General features: G+C 34.4%; 1 protein-coding gene across 1 annotated transcript in view; it reads right to left on the minus strand.

Annotated features, from left to right (window-relative positions):
* Positions 1-1,249: 1,249 nt before the first annotated feature.
* Positions 1,250-15,585, minus strand: part of LOC121415720 (FERM domain-containing protein 5-like) — a 30,426-nt gene continuing 16,090 nt past the window's right edge. Inside the window, exons 4-12 of the mRNA XM_041609040.1 lie at positions 15,248-15,427; positions 13,666-13,789; positions 11,781-11,868; positions 10,673-10,825; positions 9,846-9,934; positions 9,100-9,165; positions 7,319-7,387; positions 2,906-2,985; positions 1,250-2,294 (exon numbers count right to left, since the gene is read on the minus strand). Of these exons, the coding sequence (XP_041464974.1) occupies positions 1,672-2,294; positions 2,906-2,985; positions 7,319-7,387; positions 9,100-9,165; positions 9,846-9,934; positions 10,673-10,825; positions 11,781-11,868; positions 13,666-13,789; positions 15,248-15,427 (1,472 nt within the window). The 3' untranslated portion in view covers positions 1,250-1,671. The remainder of the gene's footprint in view (positions 2,295-2,905; positions 2,986-7,318; positions 7,388-9,099; positions 9,166-9,845; positions 9,935-10,672; positions 10,826-11,780; positions 11,869-13,665; positions 13,790-15,247; positions 15,428-15,585) is intronic.

Consider the following 15,585-nt stretch of genomic DNA (forward strand, 5'->3'; position numbering starts at 1 on the left):
CACATGCCATGTGAACATGACTATGTACCATTACTGAAATGCATGTACCAACTGCAATGTGAACAGAACTATCTGTCACATAAATAGACTATGTATCATCCATGATTAGATACTACATGTAGTCTCCATTTAATCTTATTCCAATCTTGTCAATTGCAATTTTAATCAGAATTATGCGAAATCCCTTCAACTCTGATTTCATCACTTGAATACATCCTGTCTATCAAAATTTGACACAGTATGATGAGGTATCACATGCATAGATAATTAAATCTAATCTGATTTGTGTATTACTAAGGTATTAAAATCACTTGTATCATACTAATCTTACTTTATTTAAAGGTCAAGTCCACCCCAGAAAAAAGTTAATAAGAATCAATAGAGAAAATCAAACAAGCATAACGCTGAAAATTTCATCCAAATCAGATGTAAAATAAGAAAGTTATGACATGTTAAAGTTTCGCTTATTTTTCACAAAACAGTTATATGCACAATTCAGCGATATGCAAATCCAAAAGGCGATGATGTTCCTCATTCACTATTTCTTTTGTTTCTTATTGTTTGAATTATACAATATCTCAATTTTTACAGATTTGACAATGATAACCATCTTAACGGAACCATAAAGTATTTGAACAATGGTAATTTCACAATTCAGGGAGGAATAAAACTTTGATTCGAAGGACAATGAAGAGAAAATTAGAATATTTCATGTTTCAGATAATAGAATACAAAAGAAATAGTGAGTGGGTGACGTCATCAGTTCTCTCATTTGCATACTGACCAGGATGTGCATAAAACTGTTTGTGAAATTAAGCAAAACTTAAAAAAGTCATAACTTTCTTATTTTACATCTGATTTGATGAAATTTTCAGTCTTATGCTTGTTGATTTTTTTATCTTTTTATTCAAATAAACTTTTTGTTTTGGTGGACTTGTCCTTTAAACAAAGTATTGAAAAACATCTTGAAACAACATTATGTACGAGGGATGCAAATAAAAAAAACAGAACATTCTGTATGTAGCATGAAAATGAAATAATTGATACCAATCTGGAGACAAATAGGCCAACTCTAGGTTATTGAATGCTCATAATAAAACAAACTTTTTTTACTTCAAAGATGCTTATTACCTGTGGTTATATGACACAAAAGCATTTTTTGTGTTTTATTTTGTCTTGGTTATTTCTCTGCAACAAATCGACTGTTCCCTGGTATTAAAAAATAACCAAGAACACGTGGTTTTGCTCCAACCTCTGCAAGCAATGCTCTTTGCTTGCTGAATGTTAGATACCCTCGATATAACTTGATGTATCGCACACACCAAGATGAGAATAAGGCTTTATGGGAATCAAGCTTCCTAACTCGATTTCAAGCTGGTAATTTGCAGATGCTGCATCACACATCACGTAAAGTGTCCAGGTGTCATCAAAAGATAAACATCCCAAATGATTTTTTTTTTTTTTTACTATGGTAGGTCAATTGGCAGTGTAGGCCTGACAATGCACCTACAAGGGACCTTCTGCAGCCCCATTCATGCAGATATAGACCTTCACACCGCAACGAGACACATTGCTTTCAATAGTAGCATAATCACATTCAGACCAACCGGTATTTTGCAGTTGTCAGCTCATCTAATCAACACACCATGTCTTCCACAAGTCACTCCATGATCAGTTTTTGAAACGGGTAATAATGGTGTCAACCTGCCGCGTCACATATTGACTAGCAGGTGCAATAAAGGTGTCAGTGAAGTCATGCCATCTGTTCAAAGTCCACATCTTTGAAGGCTCGTACAACGTATACCTGACTTCCTCAATAAGCCAAATATCTTGGAGAGGCTGTACAAGAGGAAGGTCCGTTTCAAAGAGAACAAAGATGACCAAAATGCAGGTGATGAGAATAAGAAGGATGAGCAGGATGAGAGAGTATGTGTTAGACAGGGGAAGATCAGCCTCCTTAGGAGAGGCCGTCTTTGTTGAAGATCCTGACGCCTCGGCAAGAATGCTCTCCATGCGATGATTGCTTTCTACCTGAGACATTGGAGATGGTTTGGTCTCACAAACTCCTCCATTCCGCTCCTCCGCCACCACCTCCTCTTCCTCCACGACATTTGGCAGGGGGTCTCTCGCGTGGCCATCAACGGCCATTGGGGTGGTGATGGCCGCAGGCTGGGTGTCCGTACTACTAGTCTCATCCTCACCATCTGATGTTGCCAGGGTGAACATGGGGAGATGGTTGTCAGAGTCTCTTTGGGGCGTTGAGTGGTTCTGGCTTGCTAGGTGCGCAGAGAAACCTGAAGAAGGTTCAATATTTGAAAAATATTTCAAGAGTTTTATCGAAGTTATTCAATTTTACAATCAATCATTTTATGTGACTTATGCTTTGTTTTGTTTAAACCAATGGTCAGTCACTTTTGTGCTTATCAAGGTAGTCACAATAAAATTCAAAGTGGGCCCAAATACATGTTATTATATTTGTATTAATGTACCTTTTCTTCATATATATTTGATTATCTGTATTGCCATCTACAACAACCCCCAAAATAAAAAAGAAAATAAATGAAATAAAATTTGAAGGTAAGAGAATATATAAGGAAATACCTTTCAGAACACATAGAGAGAAAGAGAGGGGGGGATGTTATGTGAAGTAGAAAAGGCAAGGGAAAGACAGGCAGACAAAGACAGAATGTGCATGAGAGAAAAGAGACAGACAAAAATGAAGAGAGAAATGATAGAAGAGCGAAAAAAAGAAATAGATATACATGTACGTCAAGAGAAAGATACCAAAGAAGACAGTAAAAATTATGTGCACAATGTGAAAAACGAGGGGAGGGGGAGAGAAAACAGAGGCTTCAGTTGTGGGAACTGTGTGGGTTTAAGATATGAAGCAAACATACAATAATACCTTCAAATGTACTTGCATCACTGATAGGTCTAAGGCTGTTTATTTGCAGTGATCGCCTCGGTCTGATTAGAGGTGGACTCCTGTTTTGCAGAAAGACATTACAAAATCAATTGAATACTGTTAACATGTCAAAACCATGTACAGTAATTGATGAAAACTTGTAGGTATAAAAAGAAAGGTGCACATAGCCGCTATTGCCACATTCCTTTAATATGAACATTGCATACATGTACATGTACCTGTATAAATCACAATATCATACAGCATTAGTTTTGCAATGAACATGTTGTTACATTCCTTAATATACAAATATATTTGCACCAGAGAAGCTGTCCTGACAAACTCCCTTTTACACCTACACCTACATGTACATTTATGTAATTTAATTCTATCATTGGTTTATGTTATAAAGAATATGTTATATTATTCAATGTGTAGATACACAGCATTGTATTTTGTATGTTTTACAAAAGTTTTCAATTTTTATATGAAAGATTTAAATACAATGATCATGAATTGAATTTAAGTCCATCATCCTAATCCCCATATTCTAAAGTGGCTTTAAATATCAAGCAATCAGGCAGAACTACATTAAAAAAATTGAGGATTATAAGAAATTCACTCCACTTTGTTCAACACTTTGAAAATTTGGGAATGAATTATCATTTAAGCACAAAAAGATATTCCAGTCATGCGTACAGTCATGCTTGATGAAATGTTATGATTTTACAAGAAAATTTAGAACAAAAATAACATATTGTTTTAGATAGAACCCCTTCTGGAATGGGTTTTGTAAATTCACAATAAAATTATAAGCTATGCAGCTTTCTCACATGAAATCAAATAATTTGTGAGATGGATGTATAAAAAAAAAAACATTACTGACACAATGGTATTAGAATTGAAAGAATTTAATGAAAAAGATGTACCGGTACTTTAGGTGAACTTCAAATTTTCATAAGGAACCAATGGATGTACACTTTAAGATTTGAATGAGATATTCTAGTATAATTCACATTATTGAAGTTTTACCAAAGTTTTAAACTAAATATTACATACACCATTATGGAACTGCCTCTTAAATGAATTAAAGTTGATGGTATGTACTACTCCATGAACAAAAAAGAACCTGGTAATGACTACTGTCTACTCTATGACAAATTAATAGCATAATGGTCCATATTACAATGCACATTCACTGTATACTATGAATATGAAGTACAGTACATGTACATGTACATTCATAATAGGCTATCAAGTCTCACATTCGATAGGTAATAGGGGAATCCCCCATTTGAATATACCATAGAGCTCTTTAGCTGTCATAAATGTAGGAAATACCCCTACCGTACTTTAAAAAATCCAGGCACTCATGTTTTCATTGATTACCGATACAATCTAAATAAGTCTTGACTGAAAGACATACATGGAGACATGTACATGTAAGAGGCAATTTGAAATTCCCAAAGTAGAAGTAGGGTCTGCATGTACATAAATAGGCTTAAAAGTGGTTTATAAAGTATAGTAAACTACTTACTTTGTAAATCATTTATTAATTGGTCTCCATTAATCATTTTGAAAAAGATTCAATTTCAACTTCATATGATTCTACCTAACATTAAATTAATAATTCCCGAGTAAAAATAACGTGGTTCCAATAAAAATAATAATAAATAATAATAAAAAAACAGGCATGTGTGAGTGGCGCAAGTCATGTGCAGTAAATGTTAAGTAAGATAAAACTGTAAAGTGTGAACGTGACTAACAGTTTAAAAATTAACGGAGAGGTCGTTTTAAAGAGCCTTGATAATATAAAAAAGAATGATTGATTTTATAGTGTGACACAAAGGAGGTTAAAATCGACCTCTTTGTATCATATAATAACAAACTTTATGTCAAACTTCCACATACATGCAAACGCTTATTACTGAATACACCAAATTACATTACACGGATACACTATCAAACATTACTCTTGAAAATTCACACAAACCCTTCACTCGTTTGTACGACAAAAAAATGACACAAAGTTTACAGGATGTCTTTTACCACATCTTTACTTCCGATAAAGAAAACAAGGAATAAGGGGTCATATTGCACTTTCACTTTGGGACTGAGTCAAACTTGGTTCAAAAACAGAATCAATGAATTCTCAATATTAAAATCGGTCATTGTTTTAAAACTGATCTTCACACTTCATATGGAAAAATCATAAGCAACAGCCCCCATAAACACACACACACAAAAAGCAACTTTATTTTTCCTTACATGTACATGTATATCAAGTACAAATAAATGAAAGGGGAGAATACTAAAATATGGCTATATATGTAAAAGTGAAATTCAAATAAGAAGTTCCAGGTGGTTTTCAAAAAAGATTAGAAAGATTACACTGCCACACATGCTGTATGTTGTTTGTTTATTTTCAAATAAAAAATAAATTTAGAATTACTGAATTCTGTCTCGCAAGTCCTATAAATTGCACACGGAAGTACTTGAAATAATCTATTCACAAAACTTCAGCCTAGATATGCCAGATATTTTTTTAGTAATATTGTTAATATGAGGGCATTTAAAAAGCATTCTTTTGCAATAGACTTCTACATTGCAATGTTACTTCTACAATAACACTAATCCTTAATTGAGTTAATAAACATGAAATACAGAATTCAAAGCTCATAATAGATTTTTGCCTTCCAAGCAACCAAAATTTCCCTTTAAACATCCAAGATTAGCCTCTATTACCACTCCCTTGAAATTTACATGAAGGCGGAAAAGGGACAATATTGTCGAAAGAGGGCGCTACTTTGCAATTTACTTCAGATTACTTAAAGTACAAGCAAGGAAAAATATTTTCATAGCTGTATATTAAAGTTTCGAGAGATAATGGAGTAGTGGTTACACTTTCAGCTTGCATCACATGACCATACATGTAGCTATGCTATACAGATGCCACAATTATACAACTAATGTGTAATTGCCTCTGACAAAATATGTACAAGAATAAACGAAAAATGATTGGAACTTTCAAGTGTATCTCTTCAAGGAGACAGAATTCATTGTTACTCCATAACTCACATCATAGATACAAATATACAAATACATTTACTAATTCATATCACTATAATGCATATAGATCCAATCTGGGGTGGGGATGAATGTGCCCCCCCCCAAAAAAAAACAACAACTAATATTTGGTTTCGCTTGCTGCTCATTCTTTTTTTAAGCGCCCCCCCCCCTTCAGATCAATTCTGGACCTGCCCCTGTGTAGATCTCACAAACATTGAAGGCAGAGAGGCAGAACACACTATCGTGGCGTAATTTCCTTTAGCAAAAGAAATTAATCCACATTGTGCTGCACTCAACCCGGGTGAGGTGAATGGGTACCCGGTAGGAAGAAATTCCTTGAATGCTTAAGCGCCCAGGCAGCCCAGCTAAAGCTGGGGTAATAATACTAGCAGGGCCTGCTGGGAGAACAGTTTTCAGAACTGAAGTGGCTTATATCATTATCATTATTTAGTTAATAATATGATTAGATGATCTAGAAATACGAAGTGGGTATAACTATGGAGATGACAGAACATTTACAGAATACCATCAGAAAACACAATAATTAGCACAACTACGCATTATTATTATCACCGTATTTGTTTAGCGTCACCTGTGCCTGGGAGGCGAAAAGCGAACTGAATCACTATGACCAGCATGTCTCTCCTCCCGAACTGATTGGGGGCAGTGCAGGTGGACCACTACACCGGGGTTTCCCCCTACTCTTACATGAATAGTGCAGTGGGTTCTTAACGTGCCAAGGTGTGACTCTCCTCTACATGGGGCCTCCATTTAACATCCTATCTGATGGACAGTGTTTTCCATTGTAACATAGCCTTCGTCTATGAAACATGGGAGAGGCGTTTACACACAATGCACTGGCTTCAGTCATCCGCCCGGGGTGGACTCGAAACCACGATATTTCGTTTGACGGGCAGACGCATTATCGACTGAGCCAACAACGCTCTCTTAGATTACACCAAGTAATGATTGAAGCAACTAACAATTGGGCCAATCAAATAATATTACCAAAGAAAGGGGTGGCTTAAATCATTAAGTATCAGAAATTTGAAACCATAAGTTGTAATCAAGTATGGACCAAGTTGGTGTAAACCTGTACTGGCCACACAGAGGGGCTGTTAGGGCTAACAATGTGCTAACAGAGGCCCTGTCACAACTGGTAATGTGGCAGCGATGTCTAATCTTACAACAATGCATTACTGGCACAGTCAAATAAGTATTTTCAACTTCAAAATCGATAAGATGTGACTGGGCTTACTGTTAGCGATATGTTAGGCTAACAACGTTTCTGTGCGGCCGGCACTGAATAATAGCAGAGCAAGTAGAGTAATCGATTGATCCTACCTGGCAACTTTCGGCTCTTTCCTCTCTAGATGTGTACTGTGTTCCAGTGCTTCTTTCTGGGTGGTACCACTACAATAAAAGAAATATTTTATAATGGGTAATAAACATCAAACTGAAGAAAAATATGTCAAAGTAAAGCATTTGGAAAGTCCACACCAACAAAACGTTGGTGTTAATAAAAAGAGAAAAATCCAACAAGCATATCACTGAAAATTTCATCAAAATCGGATGTAAATAAGTTATTACATTTTAAAGGTTTACTTTCCCAAACAGTTCTAATCACATTCTTAAGCAAATGAGGTGACTGATGACATCATCCACTCACTATTTCATTTGTATTTTATTGTATGAAATATGGAATATTCTCATTTTCTCCACATTGTCAAGTGAAACAATTATTAATTCCTCCCTGAACATGTAAAATTAGCATTGTTTAAAATTACGGTTCAGTTGAGTACTCAAATCTGTAAAAAAAAATGAAATATTTCATGATTCAAACGATAAAAAACAAAAGAAAAAGTAAGTGAGGGACATCATTGACCGTCTAATTTGCATGTCACTGAGTTGTGAATTATCACTCTTTTGTGATAAATAAGCAAAATTTAAATATGTCAAAAATTTCACATCCGATTTTGATGACATTTTCAGTGTTATAGAAGTTTGATTTTTTTCAATTATTCAAGTCAACCCTTTAAACAAACCAATGCATGACGATACGCTAACTTGACGATAATAAATTTTTCCTATAAAAACTGTAAACTATGTGAAGAGAAGTTTGTTGACACCTGTAACTTATATCTATTTCAAGTTTCTTTTTTTATAATTGTATTTAAATTTTTATTTTTATTTGATATTGAACTAATGTTGGTTATTTTAATGAATAAGTACACCAAGTGATAAGTGTTTTTTTTAATGAATATTGATTATCAAAAAAAAAAAAGGAAAACACCAATTCTTTACGAATATATCATATGTCAAAGCTATTTTGTATTTGCATAGTGTGGCTTTTTTTTCATAGGAACAAATCCCTATAGAAATATATTCATAATGGGGTTTGGACTATTGCACTCTATCATATGCGCTACAAATGAAATTAAATGAAAAGTTCATTTCAATGCCCTACTTTTTGAATCCTTTCTGTTTCTGGGTTCAATGTCTTCCATCAAAATAATTTATTTCTTGTCAATTTCATCCTGGCATTTTAAAAACAACTGTGTAGATTTCAGGATGTAATTAACTATGATTGACAGGTTGTAATGTACTTTCTCCAGAGACAAAAGAGAATGTTGTATATTTCATGATTGGTATGTCCTGTAATTAACTCATGTACATTTCATTATGTTATGTAATGCACCTGTAGTTACCAAAGTTCACTGTTCTTCCAGTGAACTTTTTATAGTTCAGTATTATAAAAAGGTATTGATTGATCTTCATAACCAGATCAAACCATAAACAATACAATCAGTCAGTAAATGTGGGAGAAAAGGCGTTTTGTTTTATAGATTTAAAACACAATTTTACAAACTTCATTTATTGAACATGGGATAAAGATTGCAATGAAAAAAGGGTAAAACTAAATAATGCAGAAGTATTTTGCTACATGTATTTCAAATAATTTGCATGATAAATCAACAAACTTTTAATTGCCTTCAAATGAATTGGATTGAATGGAATGGCATTGATTTGGATTGAAATGAATTGAAATGAATTGATATTGAATTGAAAGGAAATTAATAAAATTGCACTGAATGATTATGAATTCAAACAAATCTACTACCTACCTAAAGCTGTATCTATTTCTCCTCAGGAAACTGTTTGTCCTCTTCAACCCTTTAGTTACTCTGCTTCTGTAAATATAAATAATAATTATATCAATAGGTTGTTGTTATACATGCACACAATGCTAGCACTACAAACTGCCAAACATAGGGTCATTTATCATCTATTTTCTGGGGCAGAAAAGGTTTTAATGTGTGTTTCAGCATAGATTTTCCAGATGATAAATTTATGTAATTGTAAATTGTAAAATTAAATTGTAAAATTGTGTATGGTTTGAGACACATTCGAGCCAGATACATCTTTAAAACCAAACTCTAGAAAGCAAAGTGGGTGAAATGTTCATTGTGAGATTCTCTCTGGAATGAAATTTTAACATATACACAGTTGTGTTCACAAGTTAGTGATCCCCTTTACAAAATTCACTCCTTCATGCCGAGTGTTGAATGAAGATAGCAATACTACAATGTTCGGAAAGCCCAGAAAACACAAAGTTTTTTTCATGCAATATTTTATCACCTGAGCACTACTGTAAGAGTGTACATGGTTAATTAAAAAAACACACACCAAAATCAGGGATGACGTCGAGGCCGGCGTTGGCCTTGGGCCGAGTCTCGTGTACAAAATCTATAGGATAAGGTTTCCTCCAGAAGCCTTGTGATTCAGAAGTATCGGTCTCGACTACATCCCTGACCAAAATAGAGGTTCCCAGATGAGCTTGAATTTGGGTTCTTAAATTTGTATTACTTACTGGTAGAATCCCTGGTTCTCTATTGCACATTTCCATAAATGTTCAGCTGCGGCATCTGTACTCAAGAAGTAACGATGATTCACTTTCTTCTGCAAATATTGAAAAAAGTGAGATTAAAATAACATTAATAGCTCTCAATCTTATGCAAACATTTTCAGAAACTGACTAGGGATAAAAGGTGATGCAGCATTCAAATAAAATGGGTTAAAGGAGAATGAAACCTTAAGAATAAAATAGCTTGTGTGAAAACAGAAAAAATCAAAGAAATAGATCAATGAAAGTTTGAGAAAAATCGAACAAATAATGAGAAAGTTATGAGCATTTGAATATTGCTATGGAGATCCTCAAATTGGCAATGTGACAAAGATGTGTGATGTCACTTGTGAACAACTTTCCCCATTACTTTAGTATATATTTCACTTAAATTGCCTCTTTTATCACATCTATCAGTAGATCATGTGTTCTTTCTTTAGGAGGGCATGTAATACAGATTTTTAAAGAATACATCATGGACTGTATCACCATAAGAAAAAGCAAAAAGAGACAATTAGGGGTATTTTATAATCCATCAAAGGAAAGTTGTTCACATGTGACATCACACATCCTTGTCGCATTGCCAATGGGAGGATTGTAGAGGACTACATGGTATGCCTTTATTTTCAATACAGAAATGAGCCCAATGGAAAATTGGCCTTTCCCTAAAACAATTTAAATTTATGGCTTGGGCATAGTACGCAAACTGATTTCTAGGACTGCGCATCAAAAGATACTTTGCCAAATCCCCCAAAGTGGTCAATATGTCCACGATTGATTGATTACAGACTGACCTCGTTGAAGACAGCATGGATGATGAGAGCGCGACCGTCTTGCGAGAACTTCCTGATGGTATCCCACTTGAACGTCTCTGCTAGCATGCTACCACGGAACAGAAGTACCCCACGGAATGTCAAGCCAAGATATAACTGGGTTCCATACATGTCCTATCAATCAATAAATCAATGTCAAATGTTAAATCAAATACATGTAACCAAAGTCAGTGGAGGGGGGGGGGGGTCAGCTTTGATGAGAATATTAGAGCCAAGTATGGCTGACAAAAGTATACTCTACATACATTGACCTTCATACATCTAATAATTACCAAAGTCAAAGCATGTTTGCTGACCAAAATTTATATATATATATATTATTTTTTTAAATAAAATTCTGATTAGATTTCTGTGGCCCCAGGAGATTTTACTTAGGCAGATACACCTGCACACCCCCCTCAAAAAAAAACGATAAAAGATAAATAAAAAAGAAAGAAAGAAAACACCAATAATAAAATTTAATCACTCTTCAATGTATCTAAATGACTCCCAAATGAATTTCATGATACCTTTCAATGTAATGACATCTAGGGTGACTTCTGCATAGATAGCTGAAAGCTTATTGTGGGATCACTATAAACTGAACTACCTGTTTTGTTTCTATTGCATCAATACAAGGTCAAGTGATAATCAAGCGAGAAAAAATAGGTCAGGTGTGCACTCGCCACTGTAAAAGCTTGAGTAACCTCCAAGTCACCAAAGAGTCACCAAGGGGTTGTCCAGGGCGTCACCTTGAAGTCCCCCTGGACATAACTATTTAAGGGCTTTTATCCTTTTTATTTGCCTTCTTGCAATCAACACCTGTACATTGTGAGCTTACTAAGTTATCCTTAAAACTTTAAATTCACAGAATGATTCCAATAGAAAACAATGACAGCCTTTATTAAGTTCCAATAAACTGATACTGTAATGTAACCTCACATTATCAACTGATTAAATAGTTCCTTCCTCTGATATTGAGACTGAACTTTGCACAAAATGTATGTAACTTTTGGCAATAACCTTTTAATTACTTTTTCATTCAGAATCTTGCCAATTTTGGAAGTACTGTACAATTAAAAGTCCTTACCCTGACTAAATGTGGGTCTACTCCATATGTGTCAAGCTTGTGTGCTGTTTCTATGAACTTGAATTCAGCTTGTGCTGGCATCATCCCACTATTTATAAAAAGAAAATACCAAGTAATTAAAAAAGTTTAAAATCCTTTAAATAACAACAATTTTCAAAAGCACTTCATAAAAATGTTCTCATAGAATGGTCAGTTACGTTGAAAATGAAAATTAAACAACATTTTTAACTTTATATACAAAGAAATGTGAGTGACTGAAAATACCCAGTAAAACAACTTACATATGCATTTAATGCGGTTTTTTGTCATCACATGATGTATAAGAAAATGTGATATTTTTATGCAGGAAAAAAAGAGAGAAAACTTTGATGGCAGAAATGTGAATATCAAATACTTATTTCACATGAAATGTATACATATTGTAATTGCAGTCAACTGAAAAATAAAATAAAACAGATATGGGCTACATACAGGTATTTAACTAGAAATTTGGTGTCCAAGGGACACAGATAGCCCCGCTTAATGCGATCAGAAATTCATTCAATATGATTGAACTTAATATTGTGCAGAAACCAATATGCATATATATAATGAACAAATTTAGACCTTTGAACCAACTCGCATTTATAATAAGCTGTGACCTTTGACCTGGGCACTCCGAAATTCAAACTTATCCTGTATTTTGGTGTCATCTACATACACACCCAAAATTTTTTAATCTGTTGAAATTTCATAAGTTATCATGCGGAAACCAATTCGCATATTTAATGAGCTGTGACCTTTGACGTGCGGACTCCGAATTCGATCTGAGCACGTATTTTGGTGTCATCTACGCACACTCTAAAAATTTTTTGAATCCATTAAATATTTTTCAAGTTGTTGCGCGGAAACCAACTCGTATATTTAATGAGCTGTGACCTTTGACCTGCGGACTCTGAATTCGAACTTTGCTTGTATTTTAGTGTAATCTACCTACACACTAAAATTTTCTTAAATCCATTAAATATTTTTTTAGTTTTTGTGCGGAAACCAAATGGGGGGACGGACGGACAGGGCCAATGCTTAATGCCCCCTCCGGACGACTTTGTCTGAGGGGACATAAAAACACAGAACCAAAATGTGTTACCGGTGAATAATGCTGCCACTTACTTCATATTCATATGTAAATTATAGCTATGGAAACTCTATTGTGTCTAGTGGAAATTCATAGTTAATTGATTTATGGAATGATTGATGGTGACAGGACACCAATGGGTACTATTATATATCTGACACACAGGACTTCAATTATGTATAGGAAGAACTACTAGACTGACATTTTATCATAAATCATCTAAGAATGGCACAGTCAAAGTACTTTTGCTCACTTAACTGAGCATCTTTTTTAAAACTGCATGTCAATAAGTACTACATCAAGGGTGGCTTTACATTTTGTCATTTGAAAATTTGCACACATGAAAATACTGAATCTATCAATGATATACATACAAAGCAGTGATGTACATGATATCATCCATAAAACAGATCAGGGCAACACAACATATCAAGAAATTTCAGCATTTCAAATCCCATTTCAACTACTAGTATTAGAAAAGAGACTATCCCCAAGTTCTGTTTTTTTTCCTAGCCAAATGAAATTTGATATTTAAAAAAAATTCAGGCTTAAATTAAACAAAGGCCATGGCCGTAGATGTCCTGATGACTGACCTTAATGCCCATCCCATTGGCCTTGGAGAAATGTTGTACCCTTATTCGATTTTTCCCCTTAAAATGCTCTAATATTAAAATGTGTCCTTTGAAAAAAGCCTGAAAAAATATTAATATTTTAAAAAGAAAATTATGCATTCTATTGTGAAATTCGCAAATTTATTGATAAAAACCTTACCCAAGGTCTGACTGATGGAGTTCCTCTATCCTGATCTGTCGTTTCTCAGAATGTTTAGGAAACATTGTGAAGTGAGAAACATACCCTGGCAGGTGTTCTTCAGGATTGTAATCTTCAAGGTTAGCTGTAGCAGTAAGAGAGAGAGGGAGAGAGAGAGAGACAGGCAGAAGTAGAGAGAGACAGACAGAAGTAGAGAGAGATAGACAGAAGTAGAGAGAGATAGACAGAAATAGAGAGAAAGAGACAAACAGACAGAGAGGGACAGATGGACGGATGGAGGGGGGTGGGTGGAGATAATCAGAGGAAGCAAGAGAATGAGGGAAAGTGGGAGAGAAGAGAGAGATTAAAAAAAGTGATTGAGTGAGATTGAGAGAAAAAAGTACAACGAATAGAGTAAAATATGGAATGTATCTATACTGTAAAAAAGGGCAGGCTAATCATTCTGAAACAAGCTGAATTAAAATGCACTATTCAGAAGATTTATATAGATACATGTACCAGTTTGTTAGCTGTGATTCAGGACAGGTGTCTACATGTACGGTATTTAGCTTAGTTATATCCGGCTCATTACTCAGTCTTCTTTTTTGCCGGGTTCTCTCTCTTGTACTACAAAACATTACATAATGTAAGATGTACAAGAGTATGCACTTTACATACTGTGTTCATTAGGACCTAAGGTCAAAATTCCACTTATATGAAGTTAAGAGATAAATAAGTTTTTAAATTGTGCCATTGAACATATTGCCGCAACTGACAAAGTATGTACATGTATAGGCATAAGGTTGAATATCATATCCTACATATTATGTAAATGTAGTATTTAATTGTACCTGGGGGTGTTTCACAAAGATTAAAGTATGACTTAGGTCGTACTTAAATGCTGAAGTGTACATGATATGCAACGCACAATCTTGCAATCTTATTGATTGCAATGTATTGATTGTAATGCACGTCCTCTTGGCATGATCTGACCATTGCTGTCATAATGCCTTAAATATACCACACAATTATACATTTAAGTGCAACTCTAAGTCAAACTTAAATCTTTGTGAAACACCCTTAACCTTTAAAAATAAAGTTTATTTTAAAAAAGCAAAAATGTGTAAACTCTACAACCAAATATTATAGCAAACAGATCATTAACTTTCATTTCGATATTGACAGTTCAAATATCAGTATGGTATCAAACAGATTGGGGTGGAAATTGCTAGACATGGGGATTGATCTAAAAAAAAAACAACTTATTAAACAATTCAACATTCATTTCATTTATCTTTCAATTTGTATTTAATCATCTAATTTGTTCATTTATTCAATTATTTACTTTATTTTCTTACTTCATTTTACAGACCATTATCATTTTACATGTACATTCAGGGCTCTCTGATGCAAATTATGCATTCGATTCATCCTCAAAAGATCTATATTAAAAAACTTCAGTTTTGATCTTAAATAGCAACTGCAAACGTTTTTATGTACAAAGTGACACAGAATGGATACTACGAGCAGTTTTCTACACGATCTGGGTCAATCGCAAATGTATCGCCTGCAAGATAAATCAAGTCATCATGTTTACACTTACACTGCACTATGCAAGCACCTAGAAGAGCCTCATCTTGAAAAGCACACACGATGCGGCCATGAAGAAGGTCTCGTTTGAGCTGCTGGAATAACTGAAAGCGAGTGATTTCCTCCTTTAACGAATAAGGGTCTACTGGATAGAACTTCACTCTGAATACCACCCTGTAAGGTGGGCCTGTACCTGAAAGGAAACACAATGTACTGAAAATTAAATACACTGTATCATTTTTATAAAGAAATACAAAAAGAGAAGAACTTTAAAGAAAAGTTACCCCCTAGCACTATCAGAAGTAAAATCAATAAAACTGTTTCTGGAGCTCCTTTTTTTATAGCTCACCA

The sequence above is a fragment of the Lytechinus variegatus genome, chromosome 5 (genome assembly GCF_018143015.1).
Source record: "Lytechinus variegatus isolate NC3 chromosome 5, Lvar_3.0, whole genome shotgun sequence".
NCBI lineage: Eukaryota > Metazoa > Echinodermata > Echinoidea > Temnopleuroida > Toxopneustidae > Lytechinus > Lytechinus variegatus.